We start from the raw sequence: 26,235 nt of genomic DNA, 5'->3' as shown, positions 1-26,235 counted from the left end.
CTCCAGTAACAACAGTACTGGAACACATCACAGTCCAAAGCTAGTTCATACCATTCAAAGTCACGTCAGAACATACAACAGCAATTGAACGCATCACCGTTGAAAGATACTTAAGTGAATAATTAAGTGAACACACCACCTTTCAAAGTCACTTCAGTACAGTACGCACAACAGTTATTGTACGCATCACAGATCGATGCTACTTCAGGAAATAGAACACGTTACACCTGGTTCATCCATCAAGTACATTGAATCTACATGAACATATTTAAGACATCTGGAGTCAGAGCATTCAGAACGTCTTTTAATGTTGATTAACCCATTGACCCCTGATGGGTTGAAGTAGGGGACAGATCCCCCCCCCCCTCCCTGTCAGAGCTTTAATAAGACGTCAGCCACACAGAGAGGCAATGCCAGGACACCAGAGCTGGTGCCAGCCCTGCCGGACCCTCAGAGGAGTCCTCTAACCCTTCCAACAGAGCGGAGGGGGGACTGGCATCTGCTTTAATAAGGCTGCCCACTCCTCATGTCACCCCCCCACTCCCTGAGCTGTGGAATGGGCAGTAGTGGGGGGGGAGAGGGGGCAGAGGTAACAGCTGCCTGCAGCCCGGCCGTGGCAGGACCAGCTTTATTACGGGCGTCCAGGACCCCAGCTGATCCCCTCCCAGGGTCCTGTCACTCTGACGTCTTCATCACTGAGTGGAGCCGACAGCCGGGCCTGCCAGCCAGCCAGAGGAGGTGACGACAAATCCAATTACCTCCCCTCCATGGTGCCGGCCAGACTCGGGGGGGGGCAGTGGGACAGAGGAGGATGTTGCTAGGAGAGAGGATGGAGGCAGGACGAGGGGACGAGGGGTGGTCCGCCAGCAGCAGACTGACGGAGGCCAGGACGATCAACCTGAGGTACTCTATTTATTCTGCTGTGACACTTTCAGGACATAGAAACGTGTGCATGGTAAACAGAGTATACCATGAACTGGTTCGATGTTGACCTCTACATCCATGCTGTTGACGAACATATTTACCAATGCCTCGGCCTTCTACCCAGATTATCACTCTGCTCCTATAGTCAGCGTTCAGGCACCCCCCCTCCGTTGCCACTTTCCCTCTTTATAAATACTTTGGTCTCGACTTTTGGCCGTGACTTCCAATAACTCTCCAGTGTCTGCCATCAAGTTCCAGCTCTCCTCTGTTCTCCTTGTCCTCGAATCCTTGCTCCAGAGCTTTCCTTTACACACGCTATACGTCTGTTTCCTTTCTGCATATGAACTGATCATCTAGTCATGGTTCACACCTGATGTCCGAGTCCCTCTTCCCCTGCTTGTACTTATAGAACTGAATTTATATCCAGTAACTTCTTCCTGTGGTGGAAAGGAAACACTGATGTGACTCTAACAAAAGGAACAGTAAAGCGCCGACCTTTCACCTCACACACACAAGCATACAGCTCCAGCTGCATGAACAAGCAGCTCTGCCTCACACGCTTCACAAATCTAAAGGGTCTAAAACTGTGTGCTGCTGCGCTATCATATTCATGGCACACAGATGTTTGATGTGCCACATGTTGCACTGTACGACATTTTTCTGAATCTGATTGACATATATCAATTCTAGAATAGTCTTTTTTACAAATGCATTACATTGGAATCCCTGAGAAGCATCACCTTCCTGAAGGATCCGTCAGGTGAGGGTTGCTGGCCCTAAACACAGACACGCTGTTTGACCTCCTATGTGTTCAAATTGGTATCCCTTCATTGATGTCCTTCCTATATCTCCATTCTAAGCAGGGGTTAAGTGGGGGGTGAAGAACTCAAACCCAATGAGCTGATTCTGGCCTGCTTCTAAACATTAACTCAATTACATCTCCATCAACAAATTGGTTCCTACTGATGTTCTGGGACGGAACATGTTAAGTGCTGATCATCGCAGGCCAGTATTGATCAGCAGTCTGCACAGCTGCCCCCTGTGAGGATGAGGGTGAAGGAGAGGGGGTCTGGCAGAGAGGATGATGGGAGGGAATGAAGGGAAAAGCAAAAAGCTGCTCAGCCGCTCTGTTCCCTCTCTGAACACTCCTTATCATCCATAGAGCTTGAGTGTCGGGAGTTTTGCTTTCAATCGGTGACTTTGGTGCCCAACCGGAGAAGATCATTCACCACTTCCTCTCCTGACACCCACCCCCCCCCCCCCCCCCCCCCCACAGGGAAGGGATGATCGATCCATGAGCGCAGAGTGAGGAGGGCGCAGAGTGTGTCTCACAGAGTTGGAGCATCTCTAACTTTTGAAGGTGGTTGAAGCCTTGCCAAGATGTTTTATATTCATAGTTAAATATTCAGTGCGCATGGTGGACAGGGGCAATTTCTGCAGTCAGCCTGCTATTGAAAAGTGAAAGGGATGAGGCAGCTGGATGAAGGGAGCGAGAGACACGGGGCTTCATGGTAGTCAGATGAGAGGCTGCCAGTTGCTGATGGCTGACTGTCTGAGCGTGGCGCCTCAGGACATGCCCGCTGGAAGGCGATGCGATCTGATGCCCACACTTATGCGGGGCTTATATACATGTGGCCCTTATGCAGACGAATCCCCATCAGCTGCAGAACTTCCAGGGTTTTGGTCATCATGCCGAGTTGTTTGAGCGGGCGTCCTGCATGTCTGAATGAGGGATGTGGACTTACTAGAGAGACCACTGAGAGAGGCTCTGCATAAAACCACACGGAAAAACTGAAACGTTGAATTTAATTAAATGTATAATGTCAACAGATAGTCATATAACTGTTATAGGTTAGTTAAAAGCAATAATATCAATTTTGAATACAAAAGATTAGGTTCAACTTAATATTATTACTTTCATCAAACCTTATACAGTTATATGAACATTGCTGACATAATACACTTCATTAAAGTCAACGTTTCAGTTCTTCCGTGTGTCCATTCACCCCTAAGTCAAATACTTGTCGCTCTCTCAGTTACTTTTGATACAGTATAATTCTGATGCCTTCTGGTTCAACCCCAAACACATGTCGGTGGATTCACAGGAGCACGCTACAGGGACCTTTACTTCCTCTGGAAATAGGGTCAATAGAAACTGTTCCCAGCTAAATCTGGAGATGAATATACCCGGGCAGAGACTCTGGGAAGAGAGGTTGCTGTTACTTTTTTTTTAATGTAATTTTTGCAATGTAATTTGTCAGTTCTGTGAGAACCACACATGGGGTTTGGTTAACCTCCATTGAATTGGGGTGAAGAAAAGAAAACGTGCAGATTATTTTCTTTCTAAATACATGTGGAAGTATATATATTTAGGGGGAAGCGACCCTCTAATGACTGTGAGTGGTAAAGCAGCTCATTAACACTTTGGGTCTGATGAGAGCTGCCTTACAGGCATAATAGGGGGTTGGACACATTAACATGAACAATTGTACAATAATGTTTCATTGAAAAAGATGGAGCAAGAATGAACACATTAGTTTAAAGTTTACATCATCCATACATTATGTGCAACCAGAACACGGGGAAATAAATGTCCTGTTGTAGCTGTTTCACTCTGCTTCCAGTCTTTATGCTAAGCTAGGCTAACCACGACTGGATTTTAGATTTGGACTTGGATATGAGATGAATATCAATCTGTCACCCTTAACAGGGAGGCACATAGGTACTTCTCAATATGTTGAACTTTCAATCCCTACTCCTTAAACCACAAAACTGCAGAGAAATCAAATAAAGCGTAAGACATTCTGAATGTTTAGCTTTAGGTTCAGAGTTTAACTTGGTGATTAACAGTTTCAGTGAAATACTGGAACAGACACATACAGAATACATATTTAACATTTAGAAAATGTTTTTGCAACTTTGAAGCTACTTGAGAGGAAATTGAGGGACAATGAAGTTTCAAGAGGTTTCCAATCAACACTATGTGGGACGTGTGGGTATGCAAAGCTAGCATGAGTCTGACTGTAACAATATGAACACGTGTGTTTCCGTGTTCACACCTCGCTCCTGACTGTCACTTTTCCATCACCTCGCCGTACGGAGAGGATAAAAACACATCCATCCCTCTTCCTGTGATAGTGCAGGTCACACCTCTCGGCTTGTGAGAGTGGGAGTGATTAAAAATGACAGGGAGACATGTTGAGTGTTTTTCATCAAAGACTGCAGCGGCTGCGTATCAGAACCGGGGATCCGCAGGGGGAACCATCCGCTCCCCTCCGGCCCCAACCCAGACCCTGAAATGCTGATCCCCCCCTCCCCTTCCCCTGACTACACGTCCAAGTGATTACACTACACCCCCCCAACCCCTCACTTCCACACAAACACACACAGGCGCGCACACACACACGCTCAGAGGGGCTAATTAAGGCTTTAATATGCAAATGAGAGCCGCAGTAAATTACACAGCTGGCAAATATGCCTGTTTTTGCCTGAAAATACATCAGGAGTGCAGCGAGGAGTGTGTTGCTGCTGTTGTTGTTGTGTTTGCAGAGAGACAGGGGATTGGCCCCCACCCTTCAAACCCCCACCAACTCCCCCTAAGCAACCCAAGCGCCCCCCCCCCAGCTGGAGTGGCTCCTCCAGCTCGGTCCCTTTCAGAGGTATCAGGAGGAAGACTCTGCAGCTAATGTTGCATTTTAGTGACACCACAGGAGTCAGTGTTAGTATGGAGCTCATATCAACGGTGATGTGACATTTACTTTCTTCACACATTTCATTGTTTGTTTATGGTTTTGAAAAATGTATTCTTTCTTTGAGATACTACAGTATATGTGGGAAAATGGCAAAATAAAAAAGGAGTAAAAATCATAGAAATTCATGAAACAGTCAAAACCTTACTCACGAGTTACAACAGATGTGTTAAAGCCTTCCATAACAGAGGCTATTGGGATTTTAATGATATTCAAATGTTTATTTAACTGATGACCAAATGGACAACTAATCTCAGTAACAATGCAGATAGATTTGTTTGTTTTTCCTTTTCCTTTTTATGCACGTGAATACAGCAACTCTGTGATATATGTATAACATTTGAATGTATCAAGAATATATTATAAATTGTTGAACATTTAAATAAAATATTGTTGTTAAAAATCAGTGAATGGGTTTTTTTACATGAAAGGGTTAGCTCCGCCTCTTCGGGAGAGTATCTGGACCAGAGCTGCAGTACGGGTCTGCAGACAACACTGGAACCATACGGTCCCTCAATACATCTAATGTGTTCAGGACATCATATCAAATATAATCTTAAATCTTATTTGGGCTCACATATTCCAAATGAAGGGGTGTTTAATTGACACATTATTAAACCAAAAGAAAACCTAGTGAAAGTTAGTCTAATCTTTTTATGTTTGACCATTGTGTTCACTTCTGTGATTATATTGTTACATTTTAATTCAGTAAACTCTTGAAGTGACTCTCACAGGGATCCTTCAGGACTGGTCTGTCCTCTTCCCTGTGCTCTCTGAACTCTGTGGGCTGTTTGGTTCCAGGAGGTGACTGGCTGATCTGGGAACCTTCCCCCCCCCCCTGCCGGAGCTTTGTTCTGCCTGGCTGCTGGTGTCTGCCTACGTTCTCAGTTCCCCAGAGCAGCGGTGTCATCATGATGCGACTGAAACCTGAGTGTGACTACATGCATGGTCAGGCCGTCCTGTCACCCCCCCCCCCCCCCAGGGACTGACCGTGACAGGAAGGGGGCCCCAAACATACCCAGAGACCTCTTAGTTTCACGCTGCTCCTAAAATAAGACTCCACACTCCTTCAAATGGTGTCCTCTGGGCCGACGTCTCCCACGGCTATCTCTCCACACACACACACACACACACACACACACACACACACACACACACACACACACACACACACACACACACACACACACACACACACACACACACACACACACACACACACACACACACACACACACACACACACACACACACACACACACACACACACAACACACACACACACACACACACACAATCAGCCCCTAGTTTTGCTGATATAGGCTTAGTTTGTCGGGGGACATCTTACTTCTTCCTTCTCTCTGTCTATACCTGTGTACTCTCATGTTCCGATTAACCCAGCTTCCCCAAATGTCTTTCTTTTTGGTGTCTATATACGCCGGGATCCGGAGTCATGGATGATCCTGCGCTCCTCTGTCCTGGATCTCGAGCCCTGGATCTTGAGTCGTGGCTGTGGTCCTGGATCATAGGTCCTGGATGGATATCCTCGTGGATTCATCTTCCTATTATACACACATGCATTTCCAAACATTTGGACTACCTATGTTGCAAATGTATTATCTTTTCAATTTACACACGGCATCTATTGCACGTCTGTCCGTCCTGGGAGAGGGATCCCTCCTCTGTTGCTCTCCCTGAGGTTTCTCCCATGTTCCCCTTAAAGTGTGGGTTTTCTCCGGAAGTTTTTCCTTGTGAGGGTCTAAGGACAGAGGGTCTAAGGACAGAGGGTCTGAGGACAGAGGGTCTGAGGACAGAGGGTCTAAGGACAGAGGGTCTAAGGACAGAGGGTCTGAGGACAGAGGGTCTAAGGACAGAGGGTCTAAGGACAGAGGGTCTGAGGACAGAGGGTCTAAGGACAGAGGGTCTAAGGACAGAGGGTCTGAGGACAGAGGGTCTAAGGACAGAGGGTCTGAGGACAGAGGGTCTAAGGACAGAGGGTCTAAGGACAGAGGGTCTAAGGACAGAGGGTCTAAGGACAGAGGGTCTAAGGACAGAGGGTCTGAGGACAGAGGGTCTGAGGACAGAGGGTCTAAGGACAGAGGGTCTAAGGACAGAGGGTCTAAGGACAGAGGGTGTTGTATTGTCATACTGATATTCTGTACACACTGTGAAGTCCACTGAGACAAATGTAACATTTGTGATATTGGGCTATAAATACACATTGATGATGATTACAATGCACACACACACATATCAGATATCACTCCCGTACCTCGCACATCATCAGAAATGAGGTGTGAACAGTTGTTGGGTGAAATATGGACTCAGACATTGACAGAAGAGTTGTCCACATGAAGACCGACAATGTAAACAAGTTATTCGTTCCAAAAAAACATCAGTAAAGTGCAGGCTGCTTCTTACTAGCCAGCAGGAAGTCAGGTGACTGAGAAGGTAGCAGGGTGGATGGGTCAATATACACAGGACAATTTGACTTATTTTAACCTGCCTCGAGTTGACTCACATCAATTAAGTTACGTAAGTTTAGTGCGTTATGTGCATATCTTAACTACGAACAAACATACTTATTTTAAACTACAATCTTTCCTAAGTCTAACCAAATAATATTATTCCTCAACTCAACCAAGTAGTTCTGTTGTAATTCACACTCACTACACTACACGATTATTGTGTAATGATATCGATATTATGGGGTATCTAAAGAGACCATGAACATGTTTTTGATATTTTGTTATCATTCAAACTCATGTTTACATTTGTTGTGTGTCTTGTCTCTTTTGAACCAGATGACAGAGTGCACTGTACGCTAAGGAGGCGCTCCCAAGTCTCTTCAAACAGACACTAATTCAAATCAGTTATTTGTATTTTTAGCACACAATCCAAATGAACATTTTTGTAATTGTATTTCAATATTTGTATATATCAGTATTCACATTATATCTAGTGTTAGGAATATATTTTATGTATTGCTGTGAGAGCAATATGTAATGTTCCAAGATGACAGCTGACTGCCTTTGCAACAGTCAGTTAGAAACATGGTGTGAAGTCTGTCAGGCATCATTACAAAGGTCAAAGGTCATACCATCAACAGACAGCTTTACAGTCAAATGCAATCCCAAATCATTAAGACATCAAATCACTTTGTATGATGCATATAATGTTCAGGTATTTTCTAATGTCATAGGTGTTTATTCAATTCTACCTTTTAGTATTTAAGTGAAAGTTAGTGAGTCCCCTCGTGTCCCCTCGTGTGTTGAGCAACAGAATAGAAACTCCTTTTCTAGATATTGTTAAACACAGCACTCTGCGTAGCTGAGCAGCACTCTGAGTAGCTGAGCAGCACTCTGCGCAGCTGAGCAGCACTCTGCGCAGCTGAGCAGCACTCTGCGTAGCTGAGCAGCACTCTGAGTAGCTGAGCAGCACTCTGCGCAGCTGAGCAGCACTCTGCGCAGCTGAGCAGCACTCTGAGTAGCTGAGCAGCACTCTGCGCAGCTGAGCAGCACTCTGCGCAGCTGAGCAGCACTCTGCGCAGCTGAGCAGCACTCTGAGTAGCTGAGCAGCACTCTGCGCAGCTGAGCAGCACTCTGCGCAGCTGAGCAGCACTCTGAGTAGCTGCGCAGCACTCTGCGCAGCTGAGCAGCACTCTGCGTAGCTGAGCAGCACTCTGAGTAGCTGAGCAGCACTCTGCGCAGCTGAGCAGCATCAAGAAACATGTTGAGTTCAAGCATTTGTAAAACTTGTGTTGAGAAGCGAGCCCCACCTCCTCCTGCTCCTCCTCCTGTCAGAGCCCCACCTCCTCCTGTCAGAGCCCCACCTCCTCCTGTCAGAGCCCCACCTCCTCCTGTCAGAGCCCCACCTCCTCCTGTCAGAGCCCCACCTCCTCCTGCCAGAGCCCCACCTCCTCCTGTCAGAGCCCCACCTCCTCCTGTCAGAGCCCCACCTCCTCCTGCCAGAGCCCCACCTCCTCCTGTCAGAGCCCCACCTCCTCCTGTCAGAGCCTCACCTCCTCCTGTCAGAGCCCCCACCTCCTCCTGCTCCTGCTCCTGTCAGAGCCCCCACCTCCTCCTGCTCCTGCTCCTCCTCCTGCCAGAGCCCCCACCTCCTCCTGCTCCTCCTCCTGTCAGAGCCCCCACCTCCTCCTGCTCCTGCTCCTCCTCCTGCCAGAGCCCCCACCTCCTCCTGTCAGAGCCTCCACCTCCTCCTGCTCCTGCTCCTGTCAGAGCCCCCACCTCCTCCTGCTCCTCCTCCTGTCAGAGCCCCCACCTCCTCCCCCACCTCCTCCTGCTCCTCCTCCTGTCAGAGCCCCCACCTCCTCCCCCACCTCCTCCTCCACCTCCTCCTGCTCCTCCTCCTGTCAGAGCCCCCACCTCCTCCTCCACCTCCTCCTCCACCTGCTCCTGCTCCTCCACCTCCTCCTCCTCCACCTGCTCCTCCACCTCCTCCTCCTGCTCCTCCTCCTGTCAGAGCCCCCACCTCCTCCTCCACCTCCTCCTCCACCTGCTCCTGCTCCTCCACCTCCTCCTCCTCCACCTGCTCCTCCACCTCCTCCCCCACCTGCTCCTCCACCTCCTCCTGTCAGAGCCCCCACCTCCTCCTGCTCCTCCTCCTGTCAGATCCCCCACCTCCTCCTGTCAGAGCCCCCACCTCCTCCTGCTCCTGCTCCTGCTCCTGTCCCCCCTCTCCACAGACCACTGAAACAAACTACACCTCGCTGACACGCCACATTCAGAGAGGACACTGAGCTGATCACTGAGCCTATCACTGAGCCTATCACTGAGCCTATCACTGAGCCAATCACTGAGCTGCTCCTCTAACAGCTGACAGGAAGCCACGCTGCTCAACCCAAAGCCAAACACTGCATCACAAACAGGTAAACAGGTGGAGGAGCCCCCGCCCGACCCGCCTGATAAGGATGTGTCCACCTTACAACGCTGGCCATTGCCCCTGTAGCAATGGGCTTTGACCACCCTGTGGCCCCCTCCAATAGAAGAAGTTATGATAAGACAATTGTAGGTAGCATTGTGCTGTAACTAGCCAAAGATAACAAAGCATTTTGTTTTTCATACTGTAATGTAGTACTTACTGAAACATCATGGTCATTTACATTTCACTTTTGTGCGCAATGACCAAAATACAAGTTTTAAAATGTTGAACACTGTCTTTGTCTCTTTTGCCCCTCTGAAAAAATAACTGGCCCTAGCATGGCCCCCCAAGTCAAATTGGTCTAGAACCGCCACTGCTACAGACGGAACTTTCCTCCCAGAAAAGAGTGCTTTCCACCAGGGCCAGGCTGCATGAATATTTCAGATGGGTAAATAATTCATAATGAACGGCAAACAGGCCAGTGATCAAATGGAGCAGCATGGCAACAGACATGAAAAATCTGACTCTTGTAAACAAAGACAAGAGGACCCAGATTTCCTCCCCTCTTGCCACTGTCTCCTCTCGCCTTTTAAATATGCGCATGTTCAATCGCCCCCCGCATCGTCCTCAAACCACACACACACACACACACACACACACACACACACACACACACACACACACACACACACACACACACACACACACACACACACACACACACACACACACACACACACACACACACGAGGCCCATGTTTGAACACAGAGACTCCGTATCAGCGACTCTGTCGAACACACAAAGTGTCGCCGTAACCTCCTCGTCACTCACTCACATTCATACCCACACGTATTTCCCTTCAGAAGAATGACATTTTCACGTATTCCTGGGCGACCCGGGGAATGTGACTGAGCGAGAACACTTGATCTGGCCACCCGCTGTTTTCTGATGGAAAGATTTGCTTTTTAATACAATCGTCACTACCCCCACCTGGATATGCCACGCCAAGACAAATCCCAGCTGTGTGACTCCAAAACCTGACAGAGCTTAAAAATTCCCTTATTACCATTCCTTTAAAATATCCAGACACACTAACTCCCAACAATGGTGGAAATGCTAATCACGTCTCTCGGCGGCTTATAGGAGCATGAAAACAGAGCCGCCAATATGGAGGCTTTGGTGCATGTGCAAAAGTGAGGAAGAAGAGGAGGAAGAAGAGGCAGCTTTAATGACACGCATTCACAGAAGCGGCATGGCTCTTAAAGGCTGCTTCTCTGAAATCTGGCCCATCTTGCTGCTTGACTTTAGCCAGAGGAGACTTTTCATAAAAATCAGACTTAATCGTGTAAACAACGCGCAGACAAACAGAAAATCACTGCAAACAAAAATAAAACAACTCTGGAAGCTGTGCACGGATCGCCTTCAGAGTTAATTTTAAAGTAAGCATTCCGTTCCTTGGAGATTTTAATTAATGCTTTAATATGCAAATAAGTTAGCAGAGATAAAATCATGACAAACAGATGGCAAGTGTGGGTAATTATTTTGTGAATCCAGCAGGGGCATGTATTAAAGTTATGGTATCGTTTACCTCAGGCCTCTGCAGCCATGGATGGTGGGGGGGGGGTAACGACTTACGTGTGTCTCCAAATGACAAAGTGAGATGCAGTGAGTCTGAAAATATCACAAATGCAAGATATTAAGGGTATCCTCAGTCTCCAGTAGCCTTTCATTCATGAGGAAGTATATTTGAATTAAAAGCACCAATGGTCATTTAAATACCTACAAATCTGAAAGACTTTTTTACTAAAAGGGCACCACTCCATACTTTCCACATCAGGCAGGGCGCATGTCAATAAACAACCGTGAAGTAACAGAAATCACAGTTTATAATACCAGCTAATGTTTTTTATGGATTAAATAATGCTGTTTAGAAAACCTCACCAAAAGGAGTAATTAGTGCAGCAGATGGAGTTTTCATGGATGTCATGCTAGATGTTTACATTTCCATTTTTTTCAGAGCCCTTCAACGACTCCCCCTCTTTGTTGATGTTGATATTGATGTTGATATTGATGTTGATATTGCGCCCTATCTTAAAACGACCCACAGTGCAGCTCATTGTGTTTGGAAGTTTCAGAAAGCCATGTTGTGTGAGTAGAGAAAGTACTGCGGCAATGTTGGTCAATAGCTGTCATAGCAGCAGCTATGCCATATAGCGGTGCCTTAAAGATGCATTGCTGTAGACCAGGGGTGGGGAACCTCCGGCCCCCGGTTCCCCACCCCTGCTGTAGACCAACTTGGAAGTTAGCATCGCAGGGTGTCCCTTCACAAAAAGCAATAGGATTTCTCCATTGGATTTCGGAATATTGCAGTAAATAGGATCTTTATGATATGGTCAACTGGATAATCTCCACATATTAACATAACGTTAATAATAATTATAATAAATGGAATTTATAAAGCGCCTTTCACGGGACCCAGGGTCGCTACATGGTGGACAGACAAAACAAAACAGACAATGAGGAGCGAACAAAACAAAACAAATAATAAATAAAATAAAGGAAGCCGGGGGACCAGGAAAGGACTAGGGTCCGAAGGCCATGGTGAACAGGTTAAAGCTAAGCTAAAAGAGGCTAATAATAATTATTTGGATTTCAATAAACCCAAGGACGCTTTACAATAGGACGAGGGGCCGTGGGGGGGACAGAAAGGAACATAAATAAGAAGATAAAAAACTGAAATAAACAAAGGTTGGTCACAAAGATGTAGAGAGAATTAGCTGAGTGACCGACAGATGTGTTGTGAGTGCTTTTTTGAAGATATGAACAGTGTCAGCCATCCTGATTTCAAGGGGGAGGTAGTCCAGAGGGGGGGGTGGGGGTGGCTGCGACGCTGAAACTGGTTTTGGGAGTTGAATGAAAGGGTGGAGTCCAGAGTAACACCCAGGTTGCAGGCTTCAGGGGAAGGATGCATGGTGCATCCTTCAACAATGAGGCGGAGATGTCCAACCCTCCAGAGGAGTGCTTTGGGGCCACAACCATGAAACCATGAGCTCATGTCTCATGTCATGTTGCTGCTGCTGAGATCGGCTTGATAATGATAATATTGAGTAGTCTTATTTAGTCACTTGTTAGTAATAACTTGGCAGTATATGAAGGGAAGTGTCCGATTTAAGATGCAGAATGCTAACATGTAGGTTTGGACAACAACTCACATAGCAGTGAAACAGCACATTAAACAGTGGGCCTACCTGCTCCTGTGTGGGGGGGGGGTCCAAATCCAGGCCCTCAAGAGAGCTGTTAATCCTCAGGGCCAGACACAGGGCCATCAGGCCTCCAACCTTCAGCTCATTATGACGGAGGTCCAGCCTCTGGATCTGACGGCTCTCTGCCAGGAACTCTGCCAGCGCCACAGCCCCTTCACAGAGACACACTGTTAGACTGATCTGAAACCTTCTTCTGCTACCCTAAATGACCTGCGTTAGACCAGGTATGACTTCTTTTAACTCTTTAGAACTTACTATACTAAAGAATCTACGGTTCAGATGCAGACGCTGGAGAAGCACATAGAGCAGCTCTGCCTCTAGAGTCTCTGAAACCACACTTTAAATACTATAGTAAGCATGCTGAGTCTCTTTAATGTAGTTATACGTTAAAGCATTACAGGAGGTGATAGGATTACATTATGGATCAGGGAGTCATAAGATACTGTTGTTTATGGAAAGTAAAAGTAAAGACTTACTCATCATGGATAACACCATTTTAGGGCAGTAGTTTTAAACGACACCGATCCAAGTTACGTGTTGAAATTATGCATTTTTAGAGCCAAAACAATATATAAAAAAATGCCAACTTGGGAACTGGAAAATTGTGGAGAGAATTTTCTGATATATATATATATATAATTCATCATACATGCATATGCTTGATATGAAACCAAAATGTGACCAAACTCAACCCAATTATTCTTAAAAACGCATATTAAATATAGTTATAGTGTATGACATTTTAAAAAACGAAATACATTTCAATATTTGAATGGTCCTAATAAAACAATATATAATCACAGGATTGGTGCTACAGGCAAAGACGTGTGTGTCATGGTGTATACCTTCACATGTGATGCTGGCCTGAGCCAGGCCGAGCTGCAGCAGCGAGCAGTTCATCAGAGGCTCCCTGATCACCTGCATGCCCTCGTTCCCCAGGAGGTTCTCCCCCAGATCCAGGACCTGCAGGACCCTCAGCAGCGGCTGAAACACAGCAGCAGCTCAGATCTTATCCTGGTGGAAACTGAAGACTTTTACTGACAGTAAAGTAGGTCACTGAGTGCTGAAGCTTTGTGTAGTGTGTGACTCAGTGTGTGAAGGCTGAGAAGTTTGAATCATTATTATGATTGTTATTATGCGGTGATTATTATTCCCTCTCAGAACGTTTCCTCTCGTGTTAAACGCTCAAAACTTCTGTTTCCACTCTCCAGAGCCACATTAGCATTGAAGGTTGATTAGCTGGTGCACAGAGCTGGGGTGTCTGGGGCACAAGAGGCCCATGTTGCCCGACAGCTTGAAGAGGAGCCCACCACCCACTCCTCGTGGCCCCCTCGCCTCGCCACCCTTGTTAAACTCCTCTGGTCACTGCTCTGAGGAGCGAGGGAGCGCGGGGGCGGAAAGGAAGCCAGGAAGGCACCAGACAGACCCAGAGAGCGCCTTCTTTTGAGTTAATTTGCACCGCGGTGACAACAAACACACTTGAGAGGTTCCCCCCCTTTTCCTCGCTGAGTTGTGGCACACAGAGGCACCGCCACATCCAACGCGTGGTGAGAAGCTTCTCCGGTGAAGAGGGGAGGAGGAGAGGGAGGAAGAGCATCTCCAATGGATATGCACCAGGGATGATAGCAGACAATTAAAGAGGCGACTGCGTGGTGGAGAGTGTGAGCGGAGCATGGTTGAAGCCTGTCAAACGTAAACCACAGGAGGGTTGGAGTGAGAAGTTTGAGGGGGGTGCGAGTGTGAAGCCACCAAAAACACAGTATGCTTTCACACATGACATGCTGGCTTTAAACAAAAAAACTGCAGAACACACAAAGTAGATAAAAAAACCAGGGCCCTGCATGACATATACCCCCTTTCCACCGAAAACTAGTTCTAGCTCTAGTGCTATTTTGGTTCGGAGCTATACAACAACAATGGGGGACTGCATCGGATCTACGCTTGTGTTGCTTTCAATCGTACGCAGTCAGATTGAATAGAAGAACACATTTCCCAGCTTTATACTCTTGCCGTGGTTAATTGTTTATTAATGTGGATCAGCGACATTTACCGACCGCTGCAGTGCTGCTCGTCCACTGGAGTTTAGTCCACCGTTAACTGACGGCAGAGTTTAGTCTACTGTTAACTCACGGCAGAGTTTAGTCTACTGTTAACTCACGGCAGAGTTTAGTCTACTGTTAACTCACGGCAGAGTTTATTCTCCCGTTAACTCAAGGCAGAGTTTAGTCTCCTGTTAACTCAAGGCAGAGTTTAGTCTACTCTTAACTCACGGCAGAGTTTAGTCTACTCTTAACTCACGGCAGAGTTTAGTCTCCTGTTAACTCACGGCAGAGTTTAGTCTACTCTTAACTCACGGCAGAGTTTAGTCTACTCTTAACTCACGGCAGAGTTTAGTCTCCTGTTAACTCAAGGCAGCGGCCGCTTGAAAGTATTCACTGTCTGACTGTCAAACACTAATACACATTTCCCATCACCATATGTGAATGTATTTCAGTCTGAATTTACACTGTATTAGATGGGTGATGATAGCATAGCAACTGAAGCTAATCTGACTATCTTGACTACGAAAAACTGGTTCGCAATCAGGCACTAGGTTTGGTGCTAAAGGGTTAATATTTTCCTCAGAATTTAGATTTCCGAGTTAATTTAGACACAATTATCCAAATGTTGGAAGTGGAAGTCAAGTGGCCCATATATGTCTTAGTTGTTCAAAAGACAACAAGTCACACGGACAGGGAGTGAAAGCACACATACCAAGCAGAAAGGTTAATAACAGCTCTCCCGTCATCATATTCGACACAACCAGCTACGGGTCTAATTATCATCATTATGGCCTGCAAGGACAGCTACTTATCCCCGAGACTGGCAGACCACATGAGCACCCCTCCTTAACAAACATCTATTATTTAATCAAACTGTTCCTTCTTTTGGTAGCACTGAAGGAGACAGAGGAAGTGTGTGTGTGTGTGTGTGTGTGTGTGTGTGTGTGTGTGTGTGTGTGTGTGTGTGTGTGTGTGTGTGTGTGTGTGTCTACAGTACATGGGAGGCCTTTAATTTCTAGCCTTTTGACTTCCACAATCGCCACTCACATGACAGGAAGGTGCAGTTTATGCTGCCAATCAGGCGGAAGGAATGCATGTTATTAGGGGTGTACTGTGAAACATGTGGAGGCGGGACTTTTTTAGAGAGGATTGTCTGGATGAGGCAAACGCTCTTCATTTCCTCAAGGGATAAAAGACAAGCAGGTATCTGATCATCTCAGCTGTACTAAACATGCCTGTTCTGATCACTTTAATGTCAGAGAAAGAATCTAGTACATATTTTCCAAAGCGGCAACATTTTTGGCATGAAATCCCCTCTTTCTGTTTCCCCCCTGAGCTGTTGTCAAGGGAGAGTAACACAAAGAGGTCATTCGGTATTAAAAAGAAGGCAACAATCCATTTGACATGTCTCATGAACCTCAGTTTCAGGTTCACTTTCAGGTAAATGGATTGAGCATCACTCACACGAAAATAGCAAATGACATTCAGTTCAGTGTTCAATTCAATTTCAATTCAATAGCTTTATTAGTATGACCATAGTCCTCGAAAAGTTACCTATAGCTTGGTTTCACGTGACGTCACACCGTTGCGTTCCTTTGGCGTGAAATTCCATTGGAGGTCAGGAAGTAATTTTCTACAGAGGATCTAGCTGCTGTTACCATTGTGAAAATGCCGGTGTGTTGTGTAGTTTACGGTTGTTCCAATCGATCCGGCCGAGAGAAAAACAAGAGGTTTTACCGAGTGCCGAAGGTTGTCGTCCATAAAGCTGAGCAATTTAAGAAGCTAACCGAAGAACGCCGGAAAAAATGGCTTTCAAACCTACATCTGCGGTCGGGAGGAGCAGAGTCGTCTAATGCACGGGTCTGCAGCGACCACTTCATCAGAGGTATTAGCTAACTTGGTTTTTGTGGCTTTGTTTAGGTATTATTGGGTTGTGGTTAAATGCTTATTTACTTAGTAATACTGATCATGTTTAAGTTACCTGTAGTCTAATGTGGACTTTGTTGGGACTTTTTAGGGTGCCCTAGCGCTTTGGGTGACGTTGAGTCGGTAGACTGGGCTCCCACTGTTAGCCTCGGTTACCACACAACAAGTAAGCCCAGATCAGAGGCATCTCTTCGACGAGAGCAGAGGATGGAGCTCAAGGAAGACCAACAAAGACAATCAGAATGTGCAGAGGCTTTGTTGGATCTCCTGCAGACAACCGAGAGCCCAGAACCGACGCAGCCCCCGTCTGACAGCCCACAACCAGAGGACACCAGTGGGATATTAAATGACCAACAAGGTAAATTAACCACCAGCATTAAATATTACAAATGTGATTGTCAGAAAATCAATGCAAACTTTGAATTAGGTTTAGAAAATAGAGCACTAATTTGAGAATCTGCAATAATTGGAACAGAGAACTTGCATGTCTGTAAAAAGGTTGTCAAAAAGATAACTTCACAAAAATTCACATTCATATTTGACTATTTTAAATAACTAATTATGCTTGCTACTGCTATATTGTATGCAGATGCAGGATGCCAGACTGATTTAACGATGGAGGACATCGAGAGGATGGAGGATGTTCTGAGACAGAACACAACAGAGCTGGGAGATCTTCGGACAAAGGCACTGGACACAAAGTTCAACCAGGAGTCCTTTGAGAACAACGAAGAGAAAACAAAGTTTTACACCGGGCTCCCCAACTTCTTAGTTTTACTTCAGGTTTTTCAACTGTGCGAGCCCTACATCACCTGTGGCCCTATGTCTGTGCTCTCCAAATTTGAACAGTTCATTTTAGTTTTGCTGAGGCTGAGACTAAATCTCCCTCTGAAAGATTTGGCTTTCAGGTTCAACATCTCTCTCTCCACTGCTTCTAGAATTTGGCATAAGTTAATTGACATACTTCACGAGAGTACATCATTTATAATTGAGTGGCCAGAGCGACATGTACTTCAAGCTACAATGCCAATGGGATTCAGACAGGCATTTGGATGTAGAGTTGCTGTGATTGTTGACTGTTTTGAAGTTTTTATTGAGAGGCCCTCTAATTTACTAGCTAGAGCACAAACATGGTCCAACTACAAGCATCACCATACTGTTAAATTTCTGATTGGTGTTGCTCCCCAAGGCTATGTTACCTACATATCTTGTGCCTGGGGAGGAAGAGTTAGTGATAAACAGATCACAATACAGAGTGGGCTCCTAAAAAACCTGTTACCTGGAGATATTGTCCTAGCAGACCGTGGGTTCGATATTGCCGATAGTGTGGGATTTTACTGTGCTTCACTAAAGATGCCTGCATTCACCAGGGGGAAGAGTCAGCTGTCAGCATACGAGGTGGAAGAGACAAGAAAAATAGCTAATGTGCGTATTCATGTTGAAAGAGTCATAGGATTAGTCAGAAGAAAATATCAGATTCTGCAAAGCAGGGCTGTGCCCATAGAGCACATGCTAACAAAACCAGGTGAGGCACTAGCATTAATTGACAAGATTGGGGTTATTTGCTGTGCCTTGTCTAATCTGTCAGTGTCTGTCGTCCCATTGGAGTAAAGTCATGGAGCTGTAGTCTTGTAAATAAGGAACCATGTATTATTCAGTATCATTTAATCTTTTCAGTAAACATCTTTTTGTGTTGAAAATTGTGTAGCCCTACTCAATATACAACTTTCATCTACATTCAGGCTTAATTCATTCAACAATATTCTAGAGATGACAATTGGTCTGGTGACGCTCCCATGTATGGCCATTGAGGGTTATTGTAAATGTAAATAAGAAACCATGTATTATTCAGTCTTAGTATCATTTAATCTTTTCAGTAAACATCTTTTTTACAATAGCAATATATCACACAGCCCTACTTCCTCTAGTGAGTGTGGTCAGTGAATATGAAGGTGCTGTAATGCAGGTTAAAGAGCTGCCACTGTGCAAATGTTACGTTCCCTTGTAAATATAGGGGTACAAAGGGAAGTAGCGACACACAACATAACCGGCCGAGAGAAAAAGGAGAGGAAACTGATCTCTGACGCCATAAAGTGGTCTTTTAATTAACACAACGAAAAAGGGCTCACCAGCCAACTTGTCAAACAAAGCTTAAGATAAGGGGAGAGCGACTGCAACCTTCCTCATGTCCTATATGGAGGCGCTGATTGGAGATTGGGAGCACCTGGGGAGATCAGAGGGAGAGAGAAAAAGACACCCACACACACCCAAACACCAGCACCCACTACGGCACGTAATAATAATGCAACAAGGAGAGAACCACAACTTCCGGGACCAGGACAGACCACAGGTGCTGGTAATCACGCCTTCTCTCCCTCCTGATCATCTTGCAACTGAAACTGAAAAATGGAACAGCAGACAGGGAGAGGAGGCTTTTAGTCACCTGATAGTTATGCACTAACATGTTCTTGTGGAAAAAAATGAGCACACCAACTCTTTATGACTTTTACCTTTCCCCTTGTAAGTTGCTGTCCCAACACTTCAGGGAGAACACATAGTCTGAAGAAACGCTCAACTCTGGGAATGATGTTGTCCCACAGGTCCACATCACGCACAATTCTCTCTACAAAGAGGTCATTTTTAGTCCAGACAACAAAGTCGCAGTAGTCCACATCAACGAGGTGGAGCTGAGCCTGTATTTGATGGTAGTAGGCATGTCTCCTGTCCAGCTTCACAGTGCCCCCATCGTTGACGAGACAAAAGCCCTGTTCTCCAGCACACAGGCGAAGATTGGCCTCCTCTTGTTTGCTGTGTGGGCACTAAAAGTTCAATGAAAAGAAAAGTAATATATTGTACTGTAAATAAGTGTCTGCAGCTCAAAATGTATTGGGAGAGGATCCCCAGACTCAGGATCACGTCACAATCCTATACTTACCCGCTTTACTGTAGCACAATACTGAACAAATAACTTACCTTTATCTTACAGATACCAGTTCCATGGCAGGTGCACGTGACACATCCGTCTGGCGACGCTCCCATGTATGGCCATTGAGGGTTCAGCCAAAGCCCGCTGTCTTTACAGCTGAAACCCTGGTGGTGCAGACTTTGTACTCCTTCATACTGCTTTCGGGCAGTTGCCTCGTATTTGCATCCATACCTGTCAGTCACACACACACACACACACACACACACACACACACACACACACACACACACACACACACACACACACACACACACACACACACACACACACACACACACACACACACACACACACTGTATTTTTATGCATTGAATATTTTGTGAATCATGTTTTGTAATGATAATGAATTTAGTTATAAGTTACTTGTACTGTAACTTACCACAATACGTGATCTAATCAGCGTATACCACGGGTAGAATTGTAAGTTACTTTTCACAACAAGTCGGTATCCCTCCGCGTCTGAGAAAAACTGTATACAGTTTGCTTTTCTGATTGGCTCCCTAATCCCTAATAAATACCTTGTTGCAGCTGTAGAGAACTTGTATGCCTCTGGGTAGCATATGGACTTGATCAAGGACTTTGATGGCTGTGCAAGACTAGTCTGTAGAACCTGCTTCAGTCTTGAGGCTGTGATCCTTCCTGCTCTTTGGCTAAACCATATTGCTGATAAGCTCTGGTTTCTGGTCTCCTCCTCTACTGCCTGGACCTGTGGCTGTGTCAGCTCTTCCTGTCTGAAGTCCTGGCATGCATTCTGCAACTCTGTTGGGGATAGCTGTAGCATCTCTGGTGTCCTATACTGAGGTAGTGGTTTAGGTAGCTTGCTCACAGATTTACGGACAAATTCTCTGTAATATGGTTCCCTGGAGATCAGTGCAGCACTTCTTGGGGAATTTCTGCTCAAAGTCTTGAAAAACTGCATATACCTCTCTGATCCTCGCTCCAATTTTGAACCCTGGACTGTGGGACGCTGAAATGTGTGCTTCTCACCTGTCCTTCCAGCAATGGCATCATCCAGTTTTTGCTTTTTGGATTTTGCGGATGAAAAGTCTATCATCGCAACTGGAGCAGCAGGAATCTGCACATGTGAGAGACAGACCAACATGTATGTGAACATACATGTAGGTGCAGTGTAACAATGAGACAGGCAAGGACGGCATGAACAGCTGACTGACCACTGGGGTCTGAATACCTTTTTGACATGTGATGGCATTAGCCACTTGCACTTCTCAGTGGTGCAGGATGCAGTCTCTCTCATCTTCACACCTGCTTCGATTGCAAACAGAACTGCTCCAACATGTGAGCAGGATTCTGACAAACTGTATAGACAGAGACATACTAGAATAACTAGATTGATCGTAAAAGCTAGTAATGGTATAACATGAATATTATAGCAGGCATTATTTTGTCTGAGCTTAAGTGTTGTGTCAAATATGCTTTGGGTTGGGATATTTATTTTATGACTTACCCAGCCATACAGTTACAGTGTGCTGTAACAACCTCTCCATCTTCTTTAGCTACAATCCACGTTTTTAAATGGTGTTTCTCCAGACCTCTGGGAATGGTTGACCTACACAATTGAAGCTCCAGTTCACAACTTGCGAGTTGGTAACATACATTTAACAACATCACAAGCAACACATAACCAGAGGGTCTTGGTAAAGAGGTTGTTTTTAATATTAACCTCAACATAGAGTGATATAAACAACGTGCAGGCTGTTCAAAGGCTCTGAGCTGTCTATACACACAAAACACAATATATCCTAAGCTAAACACATAACAAACATACACATATATACACACACAACACACTCACAGGCCAGTTAATGCTGAAGGCAAGGCGACAGCCGTAACACTGCCTTACATGAGTCCATGTAGCTAAAGTTAGCTAGCTAGATGTCTCCTAATAATGCTACTTAGAGGTAAGAAGGTATAGGTAGTTAACACTCACCCGGGAAAAAACAAGGCGACATTTGTTTAATGCCTCTTTGGTGCCGAGGTCATTCACCCATCCACACACGAAGTAGTTGAAAGCTTCCAGGCTTTTATACGCTTTCATCTGGCTAGCCGTGTAGTAGGAGGTATGAAGGACGAGGTAGCTGGTGATATCCATCGCCTGGACAGCGGGCAAATCGGATAAATCACGAGAAAAGTCGTTTTTTTTCAGCTGATACGGATCGTATCCGATGTGTGCTGTGATTTTTTCACGATATCTACGGCGTGCAGGTTCATTTAATTGTTTGACATAGTCGGTGTCCTCCATGATTCCTGCGTTGATGAATGATTGCATTTTCACTTCCTGACCTCCACTTGAATTTCGCGCGTCATAGAAGTCACGTGACTGAAACCAAGCTATTGGTGTAACAAATGGTTTTACAGGAACAAGTTATTTTAGGAATATTTAGGCCTCATAGCTCTTCCTGGTTGGATCCTCCAGGATGATAAGAATAATAATAATAAATGGTATATGTACACATGATTTACTTATAACGGACAAAATATTGTAACGCTGGACTTTTCTCACGCTCAAGTTGCTCCGGTACAAACAACACTATCATACCAACGATACCTGGGATGATTTGGAACTGTTAGCCAAACTGTTAGCCACTGTTAGCTAGCCACTGTTAGCTAGCCACTGCTAGCTAGCTAACAGTGGTGATCATCACTTCCTGTGCAGGCACAACACCTGAGCCTTCGAGACGACACTAGCATGTCAAATTTCACACATTGCATAAGTGGTCACCGTGCACCACATTGCAGTTTAGTAGAGGAAGTATCCAAGTTGAGACACAGCATGAGCCTTAGGTGCATCTTTTTGGTGACTGACCAGGATTCTGATGTCAAAGATCAGTTCAGGGGGGTATACTACGAAGCAGGATTTTCGCTTAGCCGGCTAAATTCAGGGAAAACTCCGGCTTTCCGGTCCTACGAAGCTGGTTCTCTTTTTAGCAGGCTAGATGTCCATGGTAACTTATGCTTAGCGGCTAACCTGGTCGGGACCAGGTTAGGTTGCAGGCTAAGAGCTCAACTCAGTGAAAGCATCGCCTGCTGACCAATCAGAGCTCCGTGTGCGGAGTTTAAAGCGATCAAGTCATATTACAGGAGAAAGGAAATACATAAAAACTGCCATTGCAAGAAAGACGGCCGGCAAAAATCACCGACTGTGTGAACGTGAAAAGGAATAGAATATCACCTCCATCTTCAGAGCAATCTGACTATTATAACATTAGTGTTAAGAAAGCTTACTTAAATATCTGCCACAACATAAGTACACTGAGTGCAGACGTCGATGTGTCCCATTATCATTCATATCACATCATATCACATCATAATGTATCATATATTTCCTTATCTGAGTCAGCTGAGCCGTATCTGGCCGTGCAACACTTACAGTGTCACATACTGTATGCAGAAGTATTATTTTAAGCAACACATTAAGTTGACGAAACACTCGAGACAAATGTAATTAAAGTCAGATTGTGTCTTAGACGGGGCAGTGATATTATAAACCTGTTAATGTACGCATTCAAACACTTTTTCTTTTGCCAGCTGTATTCACCTTGCAGGTGCAGCTCTGTGGCTTTGATCCTGGAAAAAGTGTTTAAGTCATGGATGTTTAAAGTTTAACTTCTTAATTTTTGACTAGTATTAAAGTTCACTTTTCATTCAGGAAGTATGACGCTGCGCTGTCAGTGCGCTTCTCCATGTTTGTGATTGGTCGAATGCTCCAAATACCACCCCTTTCATGTGAACGCGCACCTAACTAGATAGGAAACGGCTGGCTTGAGCGATCCACTTGATAACCAGCGTCGTAGTACAATTTAGCGAGAGCGCGTATGTTTTGGATTAGGCCAACCGGCTAACTCAAACATATCCAGGTTAGGTTGAACCAGCTTCGTAGTATAGGCCCCTGGTCCCTGCCATCAGAATATGCTGACTGTTGGCATGCCTTGGTTCTGTTCCAAACTAAAGCTGTGATGTTCCTCACCAGAGCCTTGGCCAGATGGAGCATGCCTCTTGCAGTGATCTGGTTGTTCCTCAGCAGGAGAACCCTCACACCTGCTGTCTGCCACCTCAGACCATCACACAGCTCCTCCAAACCTGCGGAGTCAACAACAACAACAACAACAACATCCAGTTACTGCAATCAGCTAAACCGGTTCAACCCGACTGTTTGTGTTTGTAAGCTAAGTGGTACTGATGTTTGGTGGGTCATTCTTTAATAAGCCTAAAGTGAATAAGGTTATAAGATGAATGTCCCACATGTTGCTCTGCCTTTCAGAAACACAATGTATATTTATTTAAAATGTGGTTTATTTGGTCACAGATGAACACCCCACCGTCGTCTGCCACAGCGTTGCTGCTGAGCTCCAGGGTGTGCAGGGTGGTGTTGTAGCGCAGCAGGTCCCCCAGGTGCAGCGCATCCTGGTAGCTGTTCAGCAGGTTGTTGGTGAGGTGGAGCTGCTGCAGAGCCCTGTTCCACTTCAGAGCACTCACTACAAGCAGAAACAGAAAGATCCAAAACTGATTAGAAACTACATTATAATTATTTGTCTTGACTTTGAAAGACTAATACCAGCAAATATATTACAGTTTGTGGGATCTGTTTGTCTGATAAATACTAAATCCATTTGGCAGGGCTTTCTCATGTCACACCAACCCAGTCTCACAAAAAAACGTGTAATAACAACGTTGGTCCACAACTTGGGACGTAGTATTTCTGAAATTGTAAGATGAAGATCCCTACGTTTTTTTCACCATTCATTCCAATGGCTGGCGTCTATGTCACGTGATCTTCAAATTTTTCCCGACAGAAAAAAAAAACATGGTCGAACTTCGTTTTATTCTCGGTGGAAAATGCCTATTTTAAGGTTAGTTTGGCCATTAAAATGCGTTTTGATGTCATTTGATGCGAAAAATATGAGTTGTTATTTCAGATTATGTGTGCAGTCAACACACTCTCACTCCATAAACTTCCAGGAGCGACGCTTGATCAGGGTCCCGAGGCGTGCAGTTGTGACGCTCCTAGGCTCCTTCAGCTTCATAAAGAAGTATTTCTACCGTGAGTTATGTGCTAAGTGCGTTAGCATTCTTTCGTTTAGTGCTAATTCAGGGGCTCGGCGTCAGACTTGTGTTTTGTTTCGGTGAAAATGGTTCATATCGTCAGGTAGCTGAGTTTCTTCCCGTTAAGTGGGTATGACACATTCATAGTTTGTTAAATGTTAAGAAGCCCTCAGACGCTGTTTCTTGCTAGATGGTGTTAGAAATTAAAATCAATGTTGATATGGCGTAATTTGAATTAAATACACTATTTAATTTAGATCAGTTTTATTCTGAAAAACCGGAAGTTCACTAACTATTAACTTAATACTTTTTTTCTGAAAATTCTTCACTTCCGGTTAGCATTAGCATGTGGCGAAATGCTACGTTTTCAAACCGTGAATCGAAGGTGAAATGACATGTGATGTTGTACACTCAGCACACTGGGTTTAGCACTCATGTATTACCGCTGACCACATTTATCAGGGAATGTTTAAATAACCACAGACACCAGAATGATGTAATTTAACAACAGAAAAAGGCAGGAATTGCATTGGACCCGCCCCCCACGACGCTGGCCAATAGGAGAAGACCTGAGATGACAACAGGAAGGGCAAGCCAATAATTGAGCTCTTCTACCCCCTGACCTGGACTGACTGGGGACATGAGGGGAGCGCCTCCTTTTGCAATTTCATTTGTACATCACCGCATCTTTTGTGTAATTAAATGCTGTTAACTTTTATAAGCTTCCCTTGACTCTTTTCAGTCTCTCCTGCCTTCAGGGTTCAAGAATTGCTTTCAATGGGGCGGGGGCTCCCGGGCTTAACAGTTTAAGGTGATAAGAGACATGTGGCAGGCTATAACCTCAAGACACAGAAGTGGGCAGTGAGAAAGGTCTGTAGCCCCTGCTCTTCTAACCCCGGCCTTACACTAAGACATATAGATAGTTCTAAATTGATATTAGACATGATGCTCTGCACTGTAAGTATGTCCTGTGATTGTGGCTCCTCCGGTTGGTAACTGACTGATTGATGGAGAGTGAACTTGAGCATCAAAACAGGAGCACAGCAGGACCCTCCACCTCCTGTAATTACTGTGCTGCAGATCAAGTGGCACTCCTCCACCAGCATGAACAGACCATTGTTGGATCCAGGGGTGGGCCTCCTCAGTGTGGGGGCCCTAACACAACACTGGTAAACTTTCAGGGCCCCCTCTTCAACATGTCAATGTGTACGCCATTGTAGGGATCTGTTCATTATGGCGCCTTATCAAACCTCTGCTGGTGTTTTGAGAGATCTGTTGTATTTATCTGCGTGTTGTTGGCCTCCCCTGTGTTTCTTTGTATCTGTGTCATGTACTGTACGGCGGTACACATTTGTCAGTGTTTTCTGGGCCTTTCTGCCCTTGCATCCAGATCGATGGTGCA

At 45.3% G+C, this 26,235-nt stretch overlaps 2 protein-coding genes across 3 annotated transcripts in view; one reads left to right on the top strand and one right to left on the bottom strand.

Moving 5' to 3' along the window:
- si:dkey-288a3.2 (protein phosphatase 1 regulatory subunit 37) overlaps positions 1-26,235 on the bottom strand; it is a gene marked incomplete at its 5' end in the record, with an annotated part of 80,758 nt that overhangs the window by 37,993 nt on the left and 16,530 nt on the right. Inside the window, 4 exons of the mRNA XM_034234786.1 lie at positions 12,804-12,970; positions 13,664-13,802; positions 23,758-23,870; positions 24,110-24,265. Coding sequence (XP_034090677.1) covers positions 12,804-12,970; positions 13,664-13,802; positions 23,758-23,870; positions 24,110-24,265 — 575 coding nt within the window. The remainder of the gene's footprint in view (positions 1-12,803; positions 12,971-13,663; positions 13,803-23,757; positions 23,871-24,109; positions 24,266-26,235) is intronic.
- LOC117558537 lies at positions 16,472-18,420 on the top strand. Of its 2 annotated transcripts, XM_034234784.1 has the most exons (3): positions 16,472-16,745; positions 16,878-17,144; positions 17,376-18,420. In XM_034234784.1, the coding sequence occupies exons 1-3, from the start codon at positions 16,529-16,531 to the stop codon at positions 18,395-18,397; spliced, it is 1,506 nt and encodes a 501-aa protein (XP_034090675.1). In that variant the 5' UTR covers positions 16,472-16,528; the 3' UTR covers positions 18,398-18,420. The 2 variants fall into 2 exon arrangements, with proteins under 2 accessions (XP_034090675.1, XP_034090676.1); XM_034234785.1 differs by lacking the exon at positions 16,878-17,144.

The sequence above is a fragment of the Gymnodraco acuticeps genome, unplaced genomic scaffold (assembly GCF_902827175.1).
Source record: "Gymnodraco acuticeps unplaced genomic scaffold, fGymAcu1.1, whole genome shotgun sequence".
Lineage (NCBI taxonomy): Eukaryota > Metazoa > Chordata > Actinopteri > Perciformes > Bathydraconidae > Gymnodraco > Gymnodraco acuticeps.
Note: the sequence above shows the minus strand (reverse complement) of the source record. Positions and strands in the feature narration are given on the sequence as shown.